Source organism: Trichechus manatus, unplaced genomic scaffold (assembly GCF_000243295.1).
Source record: "Trichechus manatus latirostris isolate Lorelei unplaced genomic scaffold, TriManLat1.0 scaffold00092, whole genome shotgun sequence".
In the NCBI taxonomy this organism is placed as follows: Eukaryota; Metazoa; Chordata; class Mammalia; order Sirenia; family Trichechidae; genus Trichechus; species Trichechus manatus.
Genome location: NW_004444028.1, coordinates 7411015 through 7430801, shown reverse-complemented (window position 1 = coordinate 7430801; position 19787 = coordinate 7411015). Strand labels below are relative to the sequence as shown.

The following is a 19787-nucleotide window of genomic DNA, read 5'->3' as shown; positions in this document are numbered from 1 at the left end:
CCTTTAATTCCTGCAGCCAGGTGCTCGTCGGATTCTAAAGGACACCTGGCTTAACGTGGCTGCCAAATGCCCCAAAGACTGCCGCCTGCGGAAATACACCTGGTGGGGCAGATGGACTCGGTTCACAACCCCCGCTCTGCCGCTGTCTTATCTTTGTGGAGGTTGTAAGACTTCAGAAGGACCACTTGAAAAAAGCACTTGGCAGAGGGCCTGGCACATAGAAGCCATCCAGGGCACTGGCTAGAGAGGGTGGCATCTCTTTGTACACTGAGCATGACCTGAGGGCTAGCCTAAGTTACCCATCGTTGACATTAGACCTTCAAAGCAGAGTCGAGGCTGACCATAAGCTAACTCACACGAAAACTAAGGCAAGGCAGAGAAATGTTTTTTCCTTCATTTGTTCAATGTTTCGCCTCCGGGAAGCACTCTCTGATCAGCTCACACTGGCTGGAGTTTTTATTTTCTGGCGTCTCCTTAATCAGCAGTTCTCCCTCCTGGCTGCTCGTTAAAACCACCTGGAGCTTTGTAAACACGAGCTCACACCTTTGCCCAACGTCGTCTTGTGAAAAGCTGTCTAAACCAGAAACCTCACCAGCTGCCTTTGAGTCAGTTCTGTCTCACGGAGACCCTGTGTATTTCAGAGCAGAACTACACTCCATAGGGTTCTCATGGCTGGGATCTTTCGGAAGCAGATTGCCAGACCTTTCTTCCGAGGCACCTCTGGGTGCGTTTGAACTGTCAACCGTTTCATTTGCACCACCCCAAACCCAAACCCCGTGCCGTCAAGTTGATGCCAACTCACGGCGACCCTACAGGACAGGGTAGAACTGCCCTATAGGGTTTCCAAGGCTGTAAATCTTTACGGAAGCAGACTGCCAGTCTTTCTCCTGCGGAGCAGCTGGTGGGTTCAAACTGCTGCCCTTCTCGGTTGTCAGCTGAGCGCTTTAACCACTGCACCACCAGGGCTCCTTGCACCTCCCAGAGACTCCAAAAAGTTCCCCAGGTGACCCTACTGATTTGTCAGAACCGAGAACCACCATCCTTAGCAATTACAGGCCAGCTGTGGTCTGCCCTGGCCAGCCTTTCCTCTGGGCGAAATGTAGCTTTTCAGAGCCACTGCAGGAAATAAAAACCAAAAAACCCAAACCCATTGCCACTGAGTCGACTCCGACTCATAAAGACCCTGTAGGACAGAGGAGAACTGCCCCATAGGGTTTCCAAGGAGCAGCTGGTGGATCCGAACTGCCGACCTTTTGGTGAGCAGCTGGGCTCTTAACCACCAGAGCTCCCAAAATTTCCACCAACTGCGTGAATACAACGATATGAAAGTAAAATAGACTTTCCTAAGACATTAAAGCTACTACAACAAAGAAACACAAAATAAGAGATAATAGCTACCGATTACTGGGTGCTCGAGTCCCTGCGTGGTGCAAACAGTTAACTTGCTCAGCGGCTGGCCTAAAGATTGCAGGTTCAAGTCTGCCCAAGGGTGTCTTGGAAGAAAGGCCTGGCCATCTACTTTGAAAAAATCAGCCATTGAAAACCCTGTGGGCCGTCATGAGTCGGAATCAACTCAGTGGCCACTGGTGTTTATTGTACTCGGCACATTTCAACTTCTGTGCGCTTTGCGAATGCTTACAACACGACTTTGTTCCTGCAGCAATGTCTGGCTTCTCCATCTTCCGTTTAAACCCCACCGACATCACCCAGGAAACTGTGAGCTCCCAGGAGGCGGTGTCTGCGTGGGATTGAGGTGGGTGACAGAGAAGCGGTTCACTCACTTACCAACAACGTAGATGCGATCCCGGAAACTCACTGCGTTGATGCACTTGGCCTCCACTGGCATGGACGACTTTAAATTCCACTTATTGGTTGAAGGGTCGTAACACTGAGTCTTATCTGTGGCCAGCTTCCCATTGGGTCCTCCTCCAATCACATAGAGCTTCTTCTTATGGCTGGTGGCTGCGAAGGAACTGACGTGGACAAGAAGGGGTGCAGCCTGCAGAGGCACGGGGCACGAGAAGAAGCTGTCAGTCCTGCTGCCCAGATGGCCGCGGTAGCTCAGAGGACCTAGACCAGAAGCTGAGGGCGTAACACTGGTCGTCCTTTGCCTAAAGTCACGAGGCCTGTGGATTTGACTCTCCTTGAGCCACCAAGAAGATCAAGTCACGCATTCCCCACCTCCCTCCAGGATCCAGGCAGGCTGAGGCAGACCATGTTGGGGTGCTTCCAGCTTGTTTCCCCCAGGGTCCAGCTCTCAGGGATGGAGGGTCTGGCAGGAACATGCGTTTGTACAGATGAGGCCAGCCAATGTTGGAATAAATGCTTTTGCAAACATTCATACTCATTTGTTTGTTCATTCATTCTAAAAATGTTTACTGAGTGCCTACTGAGTGCCAGGTGATGCCCTTGGTACTCATCCGGCAAAGAAAGTTGGTATAAGGCAAGCCGACTCTCCCATTTTGGAGCAACGTTGCAGACTTTGGGGTTGAGTCGGGCTGGACTTCTACCCTGTGAACCTCTAGGTAGGACATGTGCCCACACAGAGCCTCGCCACCCGGAAGGAAGTTATCCCCGTGACCCCAGCAGCAGTGCTGAAGCGATGGTGCCTTCAAGGAGGGGCTCCCATCCCAGCCCATTGCCATCGAGTCGATTCTAACAGCAACCCTGTAGGACACAGTAGAACTGCTCCATCAGGTTTCCAAGGAGTGGCTGGGGGATTCGAACTGCCCATGTTTTGATTAGCAGCCGAGCTCTTAACCACTGCTCCACCAGGGCTCCACAAGGAGAGGAACCACCAGAAATGTTCTCAGTGGGAGCAGAGAGATCAGAAGGCCAGCTGCTGCTATAAGGATATGCCTCTTTTTAAAGCTTTGAGCCAGAAATACAAAGAAAGTTACTCATGGAAATAGCCTCTACCTCTGACCAGCAGTTGTGGAACGGGTCGTAGGTCTCCACGTTGTTGAGCCGCTGTAGGCCGTCGAAACCACCAATCACGTAGACCTTGCCACCCAACACCGCCATCTTGTGCCGCCAGCGGCCTATGTTTAAATACTCAATTTGAATCCACTTGTTGATCGAAGAATTGTATTTCCAAACATCGTGCTGTGTTTCTTTGCCACCTGTACAAGAGATACAAAGTGCCTAAGTAACACTAGATTTGTCACAAGTCTGTAAGTGCTGAGTCCCTCAGCTAGCCCCACCTGTTGTTAGCTGCTGTAGACTTGACCCCAATTCCTGGCAACCCAGGAATAAAACACTGCCCAGTCATGTGCCATCCCCGTGATCCATTGTGTGGGCCATTGTGATCCACAGGGTTTTCATTGGCTGATTTTCAGAAGTAGATCACCAGGCCTTTCTCCCTAGTCCATTTTAGTCTGGAAGCACTGCTGAAATATGTTCAGTATCATAGCAACACACAAGCCTCCACTGATGGATGGTGGCTGTGTGTGAGGTGCATTGGCTGAGAATAGAACCTGGGTCCCCCGCGTGGAAGGCAAAGATTCGCCACTGAGCCACCAATGCCTCACAGCCCCACCGAAGCCAACCTTGGTGAACGAGGAGATAGCGGTGTAAGGGAGAGGGAAATTATGTGCCAGAGTGTGGATAAGGGTGACTTATGTGTTATGAGAGGTGGATAAGGGTGAGCTTCAACCAGAGAAGACTTCAGGGAGGTGGGACCCAGGCCAGTCTGGGTAGGTGGGGCCTGCAGGAGCCTGGACTCAAGTGTCTGCCCCAAGGAGGAACAGGAAGTAAGGCGGGGTGGTGAGGCTGGACCCTTGAGGGCCAGGTAGTAAGACCTGGATCAGCAGGCAAATTAGAAGACAGGGTTAAGCTCTATGTTTGTTTAATTATTTAAACAAAAATAGAAAATATGAGCCTGGAAAAATGACCAAGCAATCCGAAAATTCATCTCTGGTCTATATAAAAATATGAGGGGGGCTTGTCCTATTTTTAAACAATTTTTTATCATAAAAGTGTGAGATGCTGATAGTAGGTAATCTGAGAGTGAGCTGGTGAATATTTTCCTCCAGACAGCTCTCTTCACCAACAAAAAATGCATAATTCAGCAGGAAGTGGGAGAGACCAAGGCAAAGGAGAGCTGACTGTTTTGGTGACTTTGAGCAAATATTTCACCATCTTTCGCTTCCCTTTTTCCCATCAGCACAGAGTACCACCAACTACTGAAAACAAAAGATGTGCTTTGCAGACTCACGGACGTGCACTAGTGCTGCTCTATGGGCAAGGTTTTCTCGAGGGTGGGAAACAGAAGTGGGATTTCTAGGTCAACAGGCGTATGCATCTTGACTTTTTATAGGTGGTGCCCAAGAGGACCCCAAAGGTGTTCAGATTTCCCTTTCACCATACTCAGCCCAGAGCAGGTATGAAGCGTTGGTATGTTTTGTTTCTTTCCCTCGGTCTGTTTTGTCTTGTATAGTCTGATGGAGAAAAATGACGTCCCTGCTTGCGATTTTTTTTTGGGGGGGGGGGGGGGTGGTTTGAGCTGCTTCCTCTTCTGTAAATTTATATTCATTTATTTTGACCATTTTTCTTTTGAGTTGTGTACACTTTTTTAATTTAAAAATTTCTCTTGTTGTGGTAAAATACATATAACATAAAATTTGCCGTGTTAACCATTTTACGGTTGTGTATCTTTTAGAGCTTGCTTTATTTAACAAAAGTCTGAGTGGTACAGATGATCAACGTGCTCAGCTGCTAATCGATAGGACTGAGGTTCCAGTGCATCAGAGGTACCTCAGAAGAAAGGCCTGGCAATCTGCTTCTGAAAAACCAGCCACTGAAAACCCTATGGAGAGTTTTATTCTAGCACACATGGGGTCGCCGTGAGACCGGTTGATCTGAAGGTAACCGCTACCGGCATTTATTAAAGACACCGTAGTATTCGCCCCACTGAAAATAGTGTCAAAAATTATTTTAAAATTTTAATACAACCTATATTTTAAAAAAAACTCTGTGATTTCACTTTGGGATGTAAAAGACCTAGTTAACTGGGAAGGCATATTATGTGCGTAAGTGAGTAGACATATTATTGCAAAGATGTCAACCCTCCCTCAGCTAAATCTATATATTCAGTACATTATCATAAAAATTCCAGCAGGACTGTTTAGGGAACTTGACAAGATGATTCTGAATTTCATTCGGAAGCATAAATTTGCAAGAAATGCTAAGAAACTTTTAAAAAGGAAGAATGAAGAAAATGGGCTTATCCTATCAAATATCAATATATCCTAAAAAGCTATGAAAATAGAAACTGTGGTGCTAGCTGGACTAGGCAAACTGATCAATTAAAAACAATTAAGACTATAGAAACAGACCAAAATATATAGAGATTATTAAGTAAATGGTTTTAGAGCAATTGGCTATTCATTTGGAGAAAAATTTAAGTTAGGTTCCTATTTCACATCACACTTAAAAATAAAATTCAAATATAAATGCTATAAAAGTAACTAGAAAAAACTACAGACTGTGTTAATAATTTTGGGGTAGGGAAGGTCTTTCTAAGCATGGCATGAAATCCAGAATCATATAGGAAAGAGAATGATTATACAAAATAGAAATCAAAGTCAAAAGACAACCACAGTATTTGCACAAATAGCAAACGATATATAATAAGAGTTCTAAAGATTTAATAAAAGACAAACAACAATATCAAATTAGTAGACACATATACACAGATAATTTTTTTAAACAAATATAATCAGCTAATAAATATGTGAAAATATGTTCAACCTCGTTAGTGGTCCAGGAAGTAAGTATAAATTTAAATATTCTAGTCTGTTACAAAATGTAAATGACTGACAATGTCATTGAATTGTACATACAGAAACTGTTGAATGGCTGTTATGTTTTGCCATGTATATTCTCAACAACAACAACAAAATAAAATTTTAAAAAATGTAAATGACTGATAATAAAATATGTCAGCAAGGATGTTGGAAAATGGGTACTGTCATTCATCATGGTTGCAAGATAAATTGGTACAACATTTTTAGAGGAAAATTTAGCAATATACACCAAAATTCTAAATGCATGTGTCTTAGGACCTGGCAATGCCACTTCCAGGAATCTATCCAGCTACTAACACAAGTACATAAAGGTAGGTGTACCTGAATGCCTATTGCAGCGCTTTATTCAGTAAGAAAAAGCTGTAAACAACTGAAGGAACGGAATTTTAAAAAAAAAAAAAAAGAATGGTTTATCCATTCAGTAGACTGCCCTGGAGCTGATAAAAAGAATAACAATAATCATAATGGTAACTAACGTCACTGAGCTCTTACTATACGCGTGGCATTGTGCTAAGGGCTTTATATGTTTTGTAACACTTAATACATATGATAGATCCATTTACACCAACATGGAATGATGTCCAGAATATATTGATAATTAACGTACACGTTTTGCTTGATTGAATTATTTACCACAAGCATATTTTCACTTACTGCTTGCATCATTTTAAAAAGAAAACAAATTTAAGAGGGGGAAGGATAAACTGTAGAACAACACGTATAGTCTATGTGGTAAAGACTATGATTCCCCAACCTGTTTCTCCCCGCAGACACCCAGCCTAACTACATTTCCCTGCCCACCTGCATGGAGGTGGGGGGATATGGCTATTCCTTGCCAATGGAAGGTAAGAAGAAGTGATACTTCACTTCCGGGCTGAGGGTGTTAACAGCAGATGTGCCTTCTTACCTCGCCCACTCTCTCTTCCCCAAACACATCAACCTTGAAGGCCATGTGTGGAAAATGGCAACATCACAAGATGGAAGGAGCCTGGGTCCCTGAATGACTGAGTGAAGCAGATCTACCCACCCGCCCCCTACATACTACTGTGCTGTATGAAGCCACTGAGATTTACGGTTTGTTACAGCAGCTAGCATTCCTTCCTACGATAATATAAAACTGTTTTTATAAAAAAATAAATCACGTGGAATTGCAATGGCACAGAGAAACTGTTCTATTTTACTTTACACTCTCTGTGTTGTTTGAATCTTCCACAACAATTTAAAAAATATTTCTACAAGATAATAGGAAGCTATAACCTAATCAATTGTGTTAACACAGCCAAAGAAGAACTGAACTGCCCTTGGTTTGGAGGAAGCCAACTCTGGCAAGCAGCTCTTCCCACAACAAGTTCAGGTCAGAGACAGCCCCCAGGAGAGGAAGGGGTGCTCGTCTCTCCCATAAAGGCCCACAAAGAGCCAGGTGGCTCTTGATGTAATGGGGAGCATAGGACTTGGAGAACCTGGAACGGAATCCTGCCTGACACACACCAGGGTGTGATCTTAGGTAAATTCCGTAACTTCTCTGAGCCTTGTTTTTCTTCTTCTGTAACTAGGAGATTAAAATCACCCACTTTATAGCGTTGAGGAGCCCTGGTGGCGCAGTGGTTAAGAGCTCAGCTGCTAACCAGAAGGTCGACAGTTGGAATCCACCAGCTGCTCCTTGGGAACCCTATGGCAAGGAGTTTGGTTTTTGGTTATAGAGTTGATGTGAGGAGCAAATGATTACATGGTATTAAAGTGCAAATCCATTTACTAAGCAGTAAGGATGGTAGCACTTACAGCAGTCAATAAACATTTACTGAGCGTCTACTGCGCAGCTAGGTGCTGGACATGAAGGGCTGACTTTCATGGAACTTAGGGTCAGATGGGAAAGGCAGGCATAAAGTAGTTAGATGATCGAGCAAACAAATCTGAAGTGTACAATGAGAAAGTGCTGTGTGCTTTGGAGAGTATTGAAGTAAGACCTAATAAGCTTGGAGGTGGGGCCGCATTTGGGGGAAGATGGGAAGCTCCATTCCTTGCTGTATTCCAGCGCCCAGCTTAGGGCCCGATGGGATGGACTCGCGTCTCATTTTCCTTCTTCCTCTTCCGTTAAGGATGGGACCTGTCTGCCTGCTCCCTCCGATCCTAATACAATGCTGCTCCCAGTTCACCGTTTATTAAACCATAATGTGCGCTCCATCTGCTGGACACTGCCAAGATAAGACCACCGAGCCCCTTGTTTCTATCCCCTGACCCAGTCAGAGCTAGATCGTTGCCAAATCACAGTGCTTCTTTTAGGACAATTGCCTCACTCAGGAAAATGCATCGTGCCACCAGAGGCACCCTCGGTGTCTCGCGGTCCTGCTTACCTGATATGTACACCTCATTTTTTAATGTCACGCATGCAAACTCCACCCACTTCTTATTCTCACTGTCCAGCTCGTGCTCGGTCAGCGGGAGCTTGGCTACCTCCAGGCGGCTGCGCCTCAGGGGGTCCAGGCAGGTTACCTCTGCCACAAAGCGTTCATCCCGCGTGCAGCCGCCGATGATCATGAACACCTCAGACTGGAACTCATGCATCCTGGGCTTGGTGCGCTCGGAAATGATCTGGAAAAACCAATGGGAGCACATAGAGGCAGGATCGCTCAGTGGTTCAGCACTCAGGCTATGGAGCCAGAAAGCAGGGCCCAATTCCCAGCTCTGCCACTGCACGTGTGACTTGACCCCCTTGAGCCTCGGTTTTGTCATCTGTCTAATGGGGAGTTTAGTGGTAACTACCTCCCAGGTTTATTGTGAGGATTAAATGAGACAATATACGTAGAGTGCTTGGCACAGGGCCTGGCGCATAATAGGAACTCCATAAATGTTACCTTTTGTTGTTTTTGCTGGTATTTTAAGAAGTCCTGTTCTCTTTACCATCAAATGCATTTCCTGCCTGTTCCCTCCTGCCTGGTCTGAAGCTTTGAATCCTGGAACTTCATTTCTGGCTACCACCCACTCCCCCAAGAAGTTCTAGACGGTGGGCACATATGAGCATTTGGAGCCTTGAACAAATGAGTAAATCCACACCACAGGCACAGGAACCCCAACTGAAAGAGCGAGCTTTGGAAGTCAGATACACCAGGGCTTGGTCCTGGCTCCACCTCCCGTGGCCATGTGATCTTGGAGAAGCAAAGCAACTTCTGAAAAACGCCTATAGTCGTTTCTACGCCTGCAGGCCACTGGAACATTCATGAGGCAGAGAGATCAGCAGAGCACCCCGCACATTCACATAGGAGCCCAGGTGGCTCAGTGGTTAAGACCTCAGCTGTCAACCAAAGGCTGGCAGTTCCACCAGCCACTCCTTGGAAACACTACGGGGCGGTTCTACTCTGTCCTACAGGGTCACCACGAGTCAAAATCAACTCAGTGGCAGTGGATTGGTGGTGCAGTGGTTAAATGCTTGGCTGCTAACCAAAAAGTCAGTAGTCCAAATCCACCAACGGCTCTGCAGGAGAAAGATGTGGCAATCTGCGTCCACAAAGATTTCAGCCTTGGAAATGCTATGGGGCAGTTCTACTCTGTCCTATAGGGTCGCTATGAGTTGGAATCAACTGGACGGCAATGGGTTTAGTTTTTGGTTTGGTATATTGATACTGGAGTCCCTGGATGACGCAAACAGTTAAGCGCTCCGCTACTAACCAAAAGGTTGGCGGTTCTAACCTACTCAGAGCCCCCTTGGAAGAAACGCCTGGCAATCTGCTTCCAAAAGGTCACACCCATGAAAGCCCTATGGAGTGCAGTTCCACTCTGAAACACATGGAGTCACCATAAGTCAGAATCGACTCGACGGCAACTGGTTTGATTTTTGTGTATTGATATTATTAGGAAAAAGGAAGAGCACCTTCTTCCTGGTCACCCCCACCCTGGGCTTGGTGGGGAAAGTTCTGCAGGTGTGTGGATGGGAAACTGAGGCAGTGCCCATTTCCCAGGTGACCAAAGCAGTTTCCTTTTCCTACAAGGTTAAGCTGACTCACAAGGACTATGGAGGCTTTGATCTTGTCCACAGGTGGTGGTAGAACAGATTGCAGTAGCGGAGACACCTGTAGCATTCAACCAGTGGCTACAACTCATTAGACCAGCCAACACCCAGTCTCTACTTTTCCATAAGCGTCTTTTATTTGTTTGTTTTTCTGTGCTGAAAAGCTACATACATTACGTTTTTGCATCCTCAGTCCTCGAGACTGGACTGTGGCCGTAAGTCCATGGCAGGGCTCTCCGCTGTGGGTCAGCAGAAAGGAATGGGACATGTGTGGCAGGACCGAGCCTGGAAGTGGGCTGAGCCTAAGGACATTGACAGTGGAGAGGCCACTGATTAGAGGTCAGAGGGGTGCTCCAGAGACCCTGGAGCCCTATGAGAGCACTAGGCTGGGAGGGCAGAGTCTGAGCACTGAGTTGGCACCAAACACAAACTTGGCCACACCTCAATTTTCTCTCCAGCTGCTAGTCCTGGATACTGCCTACTATGGATTGAATTGTGTCCCCAAAAAATATGCGTTGTAAATCCTAACCTCTATGCCTGTGATTGGAGCCCTGGTGGGAGAGTGGTTAAGAGCTCGGCTGCTAACCAAAAAGTCAGTGGTTCGAATCCACCAGCTGCTCCTTGGAAACCCTATGGGGCAGTTCTAATCTGTGAGTCGGAATCAACTCAACGGCAACTGGTTGGTTGGCATGCCTGTAGTTATAATCCCACTGGGGAATGGGTTGCTTTTGTTGTGTTAATGAGGCGGGATTAATGTAGGGTGTGTCTTGAGTCTGTCTTTTACAAAATATAAAAAGAGCAGATTAAGCAAGCAAAGATGGGGGAAGACCGATGGCAAGCCACATGGAGATCTCCAAGGAACCGGGAAACAGAAGCTGAAGAGACAAGGACCTTCCCCCTAGAGCTGACAGAGAACCTTCCCCTAGAGCCACACCCTGAATTTGGACTTCTAGGCTTCCTAAACTGTGAGAAAATAAATTTCCATTTGCTAAAGCCACCCACTTGCAGTACTGCTGTTAGAACAGCACCAGACTACGAAGACATTGCCCATAAACCTTCACTCCCCAAGCTGAGGCACAACCTCCAGGATCAACGTAGACCTCTTTCATATGGGATTTAAGTGTTTTAGGACAATGCCTAAAGGACAGCACCTCACAAAATTGGTTCCCCTGTGATCCTTACCCAGTTTTGAGAACCAGGCTGCAGACTCCACCCTGAAGCACCCCATCTTGTTCACCATGCCTGACTCCTGGCCTGTGGAAGACTCTGCTCCTGCTGACTGAAATTTCTGGTTTACCATCATTTCTGTCCTCAGTTTCTCACACCACACCCTTCCCAGCCATTCTGAATTTTTGCAATGTCACTTTGTCCTTTACTCCAGGAGGCCATTCCTGACTTTCTACGTGTGTTCCCATAGTCCTGAATTTCCCTCTTCACAGCACTTTTCACGTTCGATTGTACTTTACTACAAGGTCCCTATAGCTGGAACAGCCTTTATTCTCCAGTGAGATTCCCCAGCACCAAGAATAGTGACTGGAACTCATGGACTTCCGTCAGTGTTGGCTGAATGAATGAATGAATGAATGAATGCGAAAGCTAGGTAATTCAGGTCCCTAATAGATTATTTGCAGTCTAAATAATGGTGGTAGTCAGCTCCAATACGGCCCCAGTGATCCCTGCCTCTAGGTATTTGCATGTTGGGTAGTTCCTCTCCCGCATTGTACCAGGGTTGGTCTCTGTGACTAATAGAACGTGGCAGAAGTAGTGGAGTCACTTCTGAACTTAGGTTATAAAAGGCACTGCAGCTTTCATCTTAGTCACTTCTCTCAGTCTCTTTCATAGGTCGTTTGCTCTGAGGGAAGCCATCTGCTATGGAGAGGCCCATGGTGTGAGAAACTGAGGCCTCTAGCCAATGGCCATCGCGGAGTTGGGGCCTGCCCATGATCCTTTGAGAGGACTTAGAAGTGGATCCTCCAGCCCCATTTGAGCCTTAAGATGACAGCTACCCTGTAACCTCAGAAGATATCTTGAGCCAGAACCACCCAGCTAAGCTGCTCCCAGATTCCTGACCCTCAGAACCTGTGTGAGATAATAAATGTGCGTTGTTTTAAACTGCTAAATCTTAGGGTAAATTGTTACCCATCAATAGATAACTAATACAATCATCTAGTTAACAATGGAATTGGCTGGGGTACTGAGACCTGCCTTATAACTTGGCACCACAGAACTGCCAAGTGGTGGCACTATTACTATTACTATTACTGAACTGTAAGTTCAGCTACATTTGGCAAAATATTAACCCCCAAGGCATAACAAATGCCTATCTAAAGTTAGAGGCATACAAGTTTGTTTGCGGACATATGAAAGTGTTTGCTAATGACTCGCACGCAATCATCAGGCTTAACCAGTTTATTTTCAGATTGATAAAAATAGAGCAGACAGTTGCATCTTACTGACTGCTCATCGTTCACAGAGCCTGCACTGGGGGAGCAAACAGAAGCAACCATATTGCTTCAATAAAGCTGTCCTCCCAACCCCACACACACATGTTGGAGCAGACCTTGGTATGCGTCAAGGTGATCCCTGGAAACTTAGGAGGAAGGGGCAACTTTCTTGTGTCCCGAAAGACCTCTTCCAATGAGGGCACCAACCACCACTCCTAAATCAAATGTAGGGTGATATTTCCTCTTAGGATTCTAAAATTTCCCACCATCATCACCATCACCATGAGCTTGGAGGAAGGACAAGTTGAAAAGACGAGGTGTAGATGGGTCAAGAAGGGTTAGAGTCTGGGAAAAGAAGGTTAAATGGAGAAGTGTGTTCACAGAGTAGCCTCCAGGCTCATGCTATTGTCATCGGGAAAAACCCAAGATAATTCGAGCAGTGAGCAGACAGGTAGTTTCAGGGAATCAACTGGCAATAAGACCCCAATTAGGAGATCACATTGGTTGGTTCATGGATAACTCACATATTCAGTAGCCCAGACTATAAAATGGGAATGATAAAGTGCCCTAAGCTGGTTTTGGAGCCCCGGTGGTGCAGTGGTTGAGAGTTCGCCTGCTAACCAAAAAGGTCAGCGGTTCAAATCCACCAGTTGCTCCTTGAAAATCTTATGGGGCAGTTCTACGCTGTCCTATAGGATCGCTATGAGTTGGAAACAACTCGAGGGTGACGGGTTTTGGAAGCTGGTTGTGGGCAAAAAGGCAGCAAAAATCTGGGGTACATTGAAAAGAGAGAGTTTATCTCCAGAGAAACAAAACTGCCTGTACGAGATAGAGCAACTATACAGGAACTGAATGGGAGTAACAACAGCCTTCATCATGGGCATTTGCCATGTACCATGTACTGTGCTGAGCACAGCTCGTCAATTATCTTCTTGAATTCTCAGAACAGTTCTATCAGTTGTTAGGTATTATTATCCTCACATTATAGAGCTAGACTGAGTCTCAGAGCGGCTGAGTAACTTGCCCAAGTTCACACTGTCAGTAAGTTGTGGAGTCAAAATTAAAGCCCGGATCCGCCTGACTTCAAGCCCAAGTTCCAGCCACTGGAGACTTTTCCAGATATAAGAAATTTCACGCCTTCTAAATCCAAAGTTTATAAACTCTTCCCCCTACCATAGCATTGCAAATACAAAGGGCAGTGCAGGTCCTTCATAGCAAGAATTCTGCAGAGGACACAGTAGAGACATTTTATATCAGGATAAAGTCTTTTCACCTGATTTCAGGGACTTGGGAAATAACAGGCAGAAACAAAAATAGCTAGGATGTAGGAAGTATAGTTGATCAAGACTCTGCACTTTAAAGGTTGAACTGAGAGCAGTTGCAGACAGAGACTGAGACTTGTCTGCAATTAGTATACAGGCTCTGACATCCAGTGCTGAGCTGTCTGCCAGGGGCCAACATAGCCAGCATGGGATAGAACTCATGCGGTTGCCCAGACTTCCTCCTTCATTCACTTAATGTCCTGTCTTCTCTGACAGACAATAAGCTTAGTAAGGCAGAGACGTGTTTGCAGTGTCTAGTCCCATATCTGACATGTTGTTGGTGTTCAGGATTTATTCATGGGACGTGACAGTATTGTTAGTTTTTGCTGGATGTCATTGAGTTGGTTCTGACCCACAGCAACCCCGTGTACAACAGAACAAAACACTGCCCCATCCTGCGCTATCCTCAAAATCATTGTTACGCTTAAGCCCATTGTTGCAGCCACTGTGTCAATCTATCTCGTTCAGGGTCTTCCTCTTTTTTGGTCAGATTTTGTGGGATGCTATTAAAGCAGTACATAGGGGGACATTTATAGCACTAGCACCGATATTACTAAATTAGAAAATTCTCAGATCAGTGACCTCAACTTCCATTTAAGAAACTATAAAAAGAAGAGCAAATTAAACCCAAGCGAGCAGAAGAAAGCAAATAATCAAGATCAGCATGGAAATAAGTGAAATGGAAAACAGAAGATAATACAGAAAATCCAATGAAACCAGAAGCTGGTTCTTTGAAAAGGTCAATAAAATTAATAAACCTCTAACCACACTGATCAGGAAAAAAAGGGAAGACACAAATTACCAATATTTAGAATGAAAGATGTGACATCACTACAGATTCTACAGATATGAAAGGATAAAGGAATACAATGAACAACTTTATGCCAATAAATTCAACAACTTATATGAAATGCAAACATTCCTTGGAAGACGCAAACTACTAAAACTCATTCAAGAAGAGATAGATCATCTGAATAACCTTATATCTATTAAAGGAGCACAATTTGTAGTTAAAAATAGTCTCACAATGAAAATGCCAGGCCCTGATTGCTTCACTGGTAAATATATACTTGCAGTTGATATTTTCAGAGTGAATAAATAAGCAGTAGATCTGCAGACAACACAGAATTGGAAAACGACACACAGAACAAGGAAGAGGCTCCAGAGGAGTCTCAGTCGGACAATTCCTGAGCACTTTTGGCTATTTGCTACCAATGGCCTAATGAAGAAGGCTTGGATGAATAATCCACAGAAGCAGCAGTCAAGAAATCAAATGATGTATCGCACTGGGCAAATCTGCTGCGAAAAACCTCTTTGGAGTTCTACAAAACAGAGATACCACTTTGATGACTAAGGTGTGCCTGACCCACGCCACGGTCTTTTCAATCACCTCATATGCATGCGAAAGCTGGGCAATGAAAAAGGAAGACAGGAGAAGCACTGATGCATTCAAACTGGGATGGAAGACAGGAGAAGCACTGATGCATTCAAACTGGGATGCTGATGAAGAATACTGAATATACTGGGAACTGCCAGAAGAGCAAACAAATCAGTCTTCGAAGAAATACAACCAGAATGCTGTTTAGAAGCAAGGACGGTGAGACTTCGGCTTGCTTACTCGGACACACCATCAGTCAAGACCAACTGCTGGAAAAGGACATCATGTTTGGTAAAGCAGAGGGTCACTGAAAACGAGGGACACCCTCAGGGAGATGGATTGCACAACAGCCACGACAATGGAGTCAAACATCCCGACGATGGTGAAGACAGCACAGGACGGAGCAACATTCTGTTGTGTTGTACATCAGGGGCCCATGAGTTGGGTCTGCCTGAACGGCAACTGACAACAACAATAATGTGGTTGTTCATGTGTACAGACTATTGACTCTGTCATTACTAACTGATGGTTTAGTACCTCTCCACTAAGCCCTTTCTTTTCTTTATAAAGTTCTGAATTAAAAAATTTCTTCAGAGATTGTTAATGAGAGACACTGAACAAGATAGATCCAAATGATCTGTATATTCCCCATCCTGGTGACCATTTATTCATTCAACAAACATTTACTGGGGACTGGTTCAGTTCCCTGCCAACACTTTGGGCTGACCTTTGAGGAGCCCTGGTGGAGCAGTGGTTAAAGCACTTGGCTGCTAACCGAAAGGTTGGCAGTTCAAACCCACCATCTGCTCCATGGAAGAAAGATGTGGCAGTCTGCTTCCTTAAAGATTTACAGCCTTGGAAATCCTAGAGGTCAGTTCTACCCTGTCCTACAGGGTCACTGTGAGTCAGAATTGACTCGACGGCAGTGGGTTTTGTCACACACACACACACACACACACACACACACACACACACACACATACATATACCAGGGCCTCTGCTAAGCTCTAGAGATAAAAAGTCCAATAAAACATGCTTCCTGCCATAACAAGCTCCTACTCTAGAGATATTTACAGATGAGGAATTCAATGATTACCACGTGGCATGGCTGGTGCTATGACAGTGTAGGGGGTCTCCAGAGAAGGTGAACTTGAACTGAATTTTAAGTATGAGTAGAAGTTAGTTAAATTAAGAAAAGGAAAAGGCATTTGGCCAGCACCACATTGGCCTGGAGGCTGAGAAAGCACATTCACTCTGGGGAACTACAAGCAGTGCATTAGGACTGTAGCAGAAGACAGCGGTTGGAGATAATGTAAGATTAGCAGGCAGGAGACAGTGAGAGGCCAGGCTCTGGGCGCTTAGCCAGGAAGTATGGGCTTTACCCAGAAAGCGACGTAGATCCAGGGAAGAGGGAAGCTCAGAAGTGAGATGATAGGGCTGGTGTTTCAGATCATCATCCAGCTGGTGAATGAATTAGAGGAGGGCCAGAGGCGGACAGAGAGACGAGTTCTGAAGAATATCCGGAAATTGGGGAAGAAAATAACGAGAGTCAGAACCAAGAGACTCTAGGCTTCCCCGGAGTGGTCAGACTAGGAGAGCAGCCCCCACTCCTGCCAGTGGGACGGTGACTGGACAGAGCATACCCCTACTTGTACGCATGTCGCCCCCTCTTACACACCCCCCTTACCCAACAGGAAAGGAGAAAGATGTGCCAGGCATGGTGCTGGGTGACTTCTGCGTATCACCTAAAATCTCATAACTGTCTGAAAGTGCAGTATCGTCCTCCTTTTACAGATCAGCAATCCAGGGCTTCCAGAACTACCCGACTCAAACTGCAAGTAGTGGATTTGTGAGCCAGCCTCACATATGCACCTGTGAGGCCCTGATTAACTACTTCACCAGTTAAACGCGGCACCTCTCATCTTCAGCTCACCTCATTCCCAGAAAGGTGGTACATCCTGGCTTCCTGCAGCAGCGGGAAGACCTCCGGGCACTGCCTGATGAGAGGGTCAGCTTCGACCGTCTCCACAAAGTACCACGGGTCCAGAAGCGGTAAGCGCACGTTCTCGAGGACATAAGGGAGCAAGCAGAGTCGTTCCGACTGTTTGTGCCGGACCCAGCTCATTACGGTCTCGAACACCTGGGCCTCTTCGGTCACATAAAGGTCATCACTCTTCAGGATGTGGTACAGAGTGTCCACAGGAAGCTCAAGGAACTCGTCGGAGTTCAGAATCTGCACAAAGTTTTGGATGATGTAACTCTGAACCTGCTTCTTTAGACTGCCCAAGGAGTGTGTGTCCGCCAGCCTCAGTATCCCGACACAGTTTTCCGGGTTCAAGGCGTCTGTGAGAAAGCTGGCACAAGCATCCACCATCCGTAGGAACTAACAGAACAAAAGGGGGACAAACAAGGCCAGAAAAGGATTAGTCCACAAGGATGCTTATTAGAGACTGGTGTCTAGTGGCAAAAACTTAGAAACAAGCTAATGTCCAACAAGAGGGGACTCTGTCTAAACAAATGATAACACGTCCACGTGGTAGACAGCTACATAGTCATTAAAAAACATGTCGTAGAAGAACATTAAACTATACGGAAAATGCTCATAATGCATGAAGTTTAAAAACTTGTTCGCTGCATCTAGTCAAACCTCTAGATATAATTAGCAATTTACAGGAAATACAGAGGAGAAAGGGACATGTTCAATGACACCATGCGGATACACTCAACAAAATTCAGACTATGGGACGTCTACATTACAACGGATTCCATTTCTTCAATAAATACATTAACGAGGGGGGGAAAAGAAGGAGAGGAGGGGAGGGAGACATTTCAGCCTATTGCAGAGTATGGACTTTATTTGGATTTCTGGTTTGAACAAACAAACTTAAAAAATTCACAAAATTTTTAGAATGGCTAATATTTGATGATACGAATAATATGAAGCAATTAATATTAAGTGCGATCATGGAATTGTGTCTGTGTTTAAAGAATCCTTACCTTTTAGAGTAATACTAAAATATTTGCAGATGAAATGAAAGAAAGCAGTTCACCAAATCATACGTACGTTATGATCCTATTCTTATAAAGAAAAAATATATAAAAATAGGCGTAGAAAAAGGACTGAAGGATATACATAAAAATACTAACAGTTGTTATCTCTCTGTGTGGCACCCTGGTGGCAAAGTGGCTAAGCATTCGGCTGCTAACCAAAAGGTCGGCAGTTTGAATCACCAGCTGCTCTTTGGAAACCCTATGAGGCAGTTCTGCTCTGTCCTGTAGGGTCGCCATGAGTCGGAATCAACTCGACGGCAACAAGTATCTCTCTGTGTATCAGGTAACTTACAGCAAATTATTCTCTAGTAACAAACAACCCCCAAATCTCAGGGGCTTACACAATAGATGTTTACTTCTCACTCACATTACTTGTCCTTCACAGGTCAGTTTATTCCAGGACCCAGGATGACAGAAAAGCCCTTAAGGGAGATACACTGGTCTCGTGACAGAAGGAGAAAAAGACGGCAGATCACACAAAAGCTCTTGAAGCTTCTGCTCAGAAGTGTCTCGTGCCATTTCCACTCACACTTAACTGGCCAGGCAATCACGTGGCAAATTTTGTCGTCAAGGGAACAATATTACTCCCACGGAAACGGGTCCCATAGAACGAGCAGGGAATAGGCTGCATAAATCATATGATGTACCACACTCTCTAACAAGAGTATGTGGAATTTTTTTTTATGTTTGTGTATTTATATACTTTCAAATCCTCTAAAATGAATAAATACTACTTTTTTAAAAAAAGGTTGCGGTAAATATATATGCGTGTGTATACATATATATGTGTATATATATATAAAACAAAAAATTGCCATGCCACATTTTTGACATGGACAATTCAGTAACGTTAATTGTTCTCATCATGCTGTGCAACCATCACCACAGTAAGTTCTCATTGTTGTAATTAAAAAACTAATTTGTAAAGTTTTTGGTCGGTTCTCCTGTTGTGCTTTCAAATTAGCACCATTTTCATAACGAAGAGTCCCTAGTGCACGCACAGCACTTTACAGCTTTCGAGCCACTGTCAAATCCACTATGTTAGTAAATGCCCGTTTTACAGATCAGCTGGAGCCCTGGTGGTACAGTGGTTAAGCATTCGGCTGCCAATCAAAAGGTCAGCAGTTCAAATCCACCAACTGCTCCTTGGAAACCCTATGGGGCAGTTCTACTCTGTCCTCTGGAGTTGCTATGAGTCGGAATTGACTCGACAGCAACTGGCTTGGTTTTTGGTTTTGGTTTTACAGTTGAGCTACTGTCCTCGTGTCTCCAAGGCATCCATTCGTTCGTTCTTAGTCATTGTTCTCTGAAGCTAAGCTCTGAACGATTCTAGCCTCCTAGCTCCCCTCCTTGTCCTCTGGGTCCTCTATAGGGTCAGGTTCTCAGTGTGCTTGGGTTGACTAATTAATGAAAGAGGGGCAGAGGGAGGCTGAGGGGAGAGGGCCTCGTGAGGGTATGGATGGGACAGACCCAGTAGGGAGGAGGCAGCATGCAGAGGAGAAGCTCTGGTGACCAGAGCTGGAGGTAGCAGGGCTGTGGGGCCTAAGATTGGGGTTGGGGGAAGGGCAGGGCTGGTCTTCAAGTGGACCAGGTTGACTTGGGCTCTGGCCTTCACTCCAGAACATACTAGGGGCACACTTCCCTGACTCTTTGGATCAGTCCCATCACAAAATGTTAACTTCCTATGTCACACCACACGTTCCAATGGTCAGTTTAGAAAACAGGTTCAATGCAATGTTGGAGAAAGCCTGAGTTCTGCCTTGGGCCGCCCTGTCTGCTGGC

The 19787-nt window shown here is 45.4% G+C and overlaps 1 protein-coding gene and 1 long non-coding RNA gene across 8 annotated transcripts in view; one reads left to right on the top strand and one right to left on the bottom strand.

The window, feature by feature from the left end:
• The window catches only part of KLHL6 (kelch like family member 6), a 67138-nt gene that overhangs the window by 4181 nt on the left and 43170 nt on the right, over positions 1 to 19787 (bottom strand). For both annotated transcript variants that reach the window (XM_004382298.2, XM_023736814.1), the window contains exons 3-6: positions 16888 to 17337; positions 8159 to 8396; positions 2920 to 3122; positions 1786 to 1999 (exon numbers count right to left, since the gene is read on the bottom strand). In XM_004382298.2, the coding sequence (XP_004382355.1) occupies positions 1786 to 1999; positions 2920 to 3122; positions 8159 to 8396; positions 16888 to 17337 (1105 nt within the window). The remainder of the gene's footprint in view (positions 1 to 1785; positions 2000 to 2919; positions 3123 to 8158; positions 8397 to 16887; positions 17338 to 19787) is intronic.
• On the top strand, positions 3920 to 19060 carry LOC111821603 (uncharacterized). Of its 6 annotated transcripts, XR_002824970.1 has the most exons (6): positions 3920 to 4382; positions 4661 to 6652; positions 6755 to 7311; positions 11653 to 11907; positions 18234 to 18288; positions 18391 to 19060. It is a non-coding gene; the product is annotated as an uncharacterized LOC111821603 (long non-coding RNA). The 6 variants fall into 6 exon arrangements; XR_002824971.1 differs by lacking the exon at positions 18234 to 18288; XR_002824969.1 differs by having other exon boundaries at positions 18234 to 19060.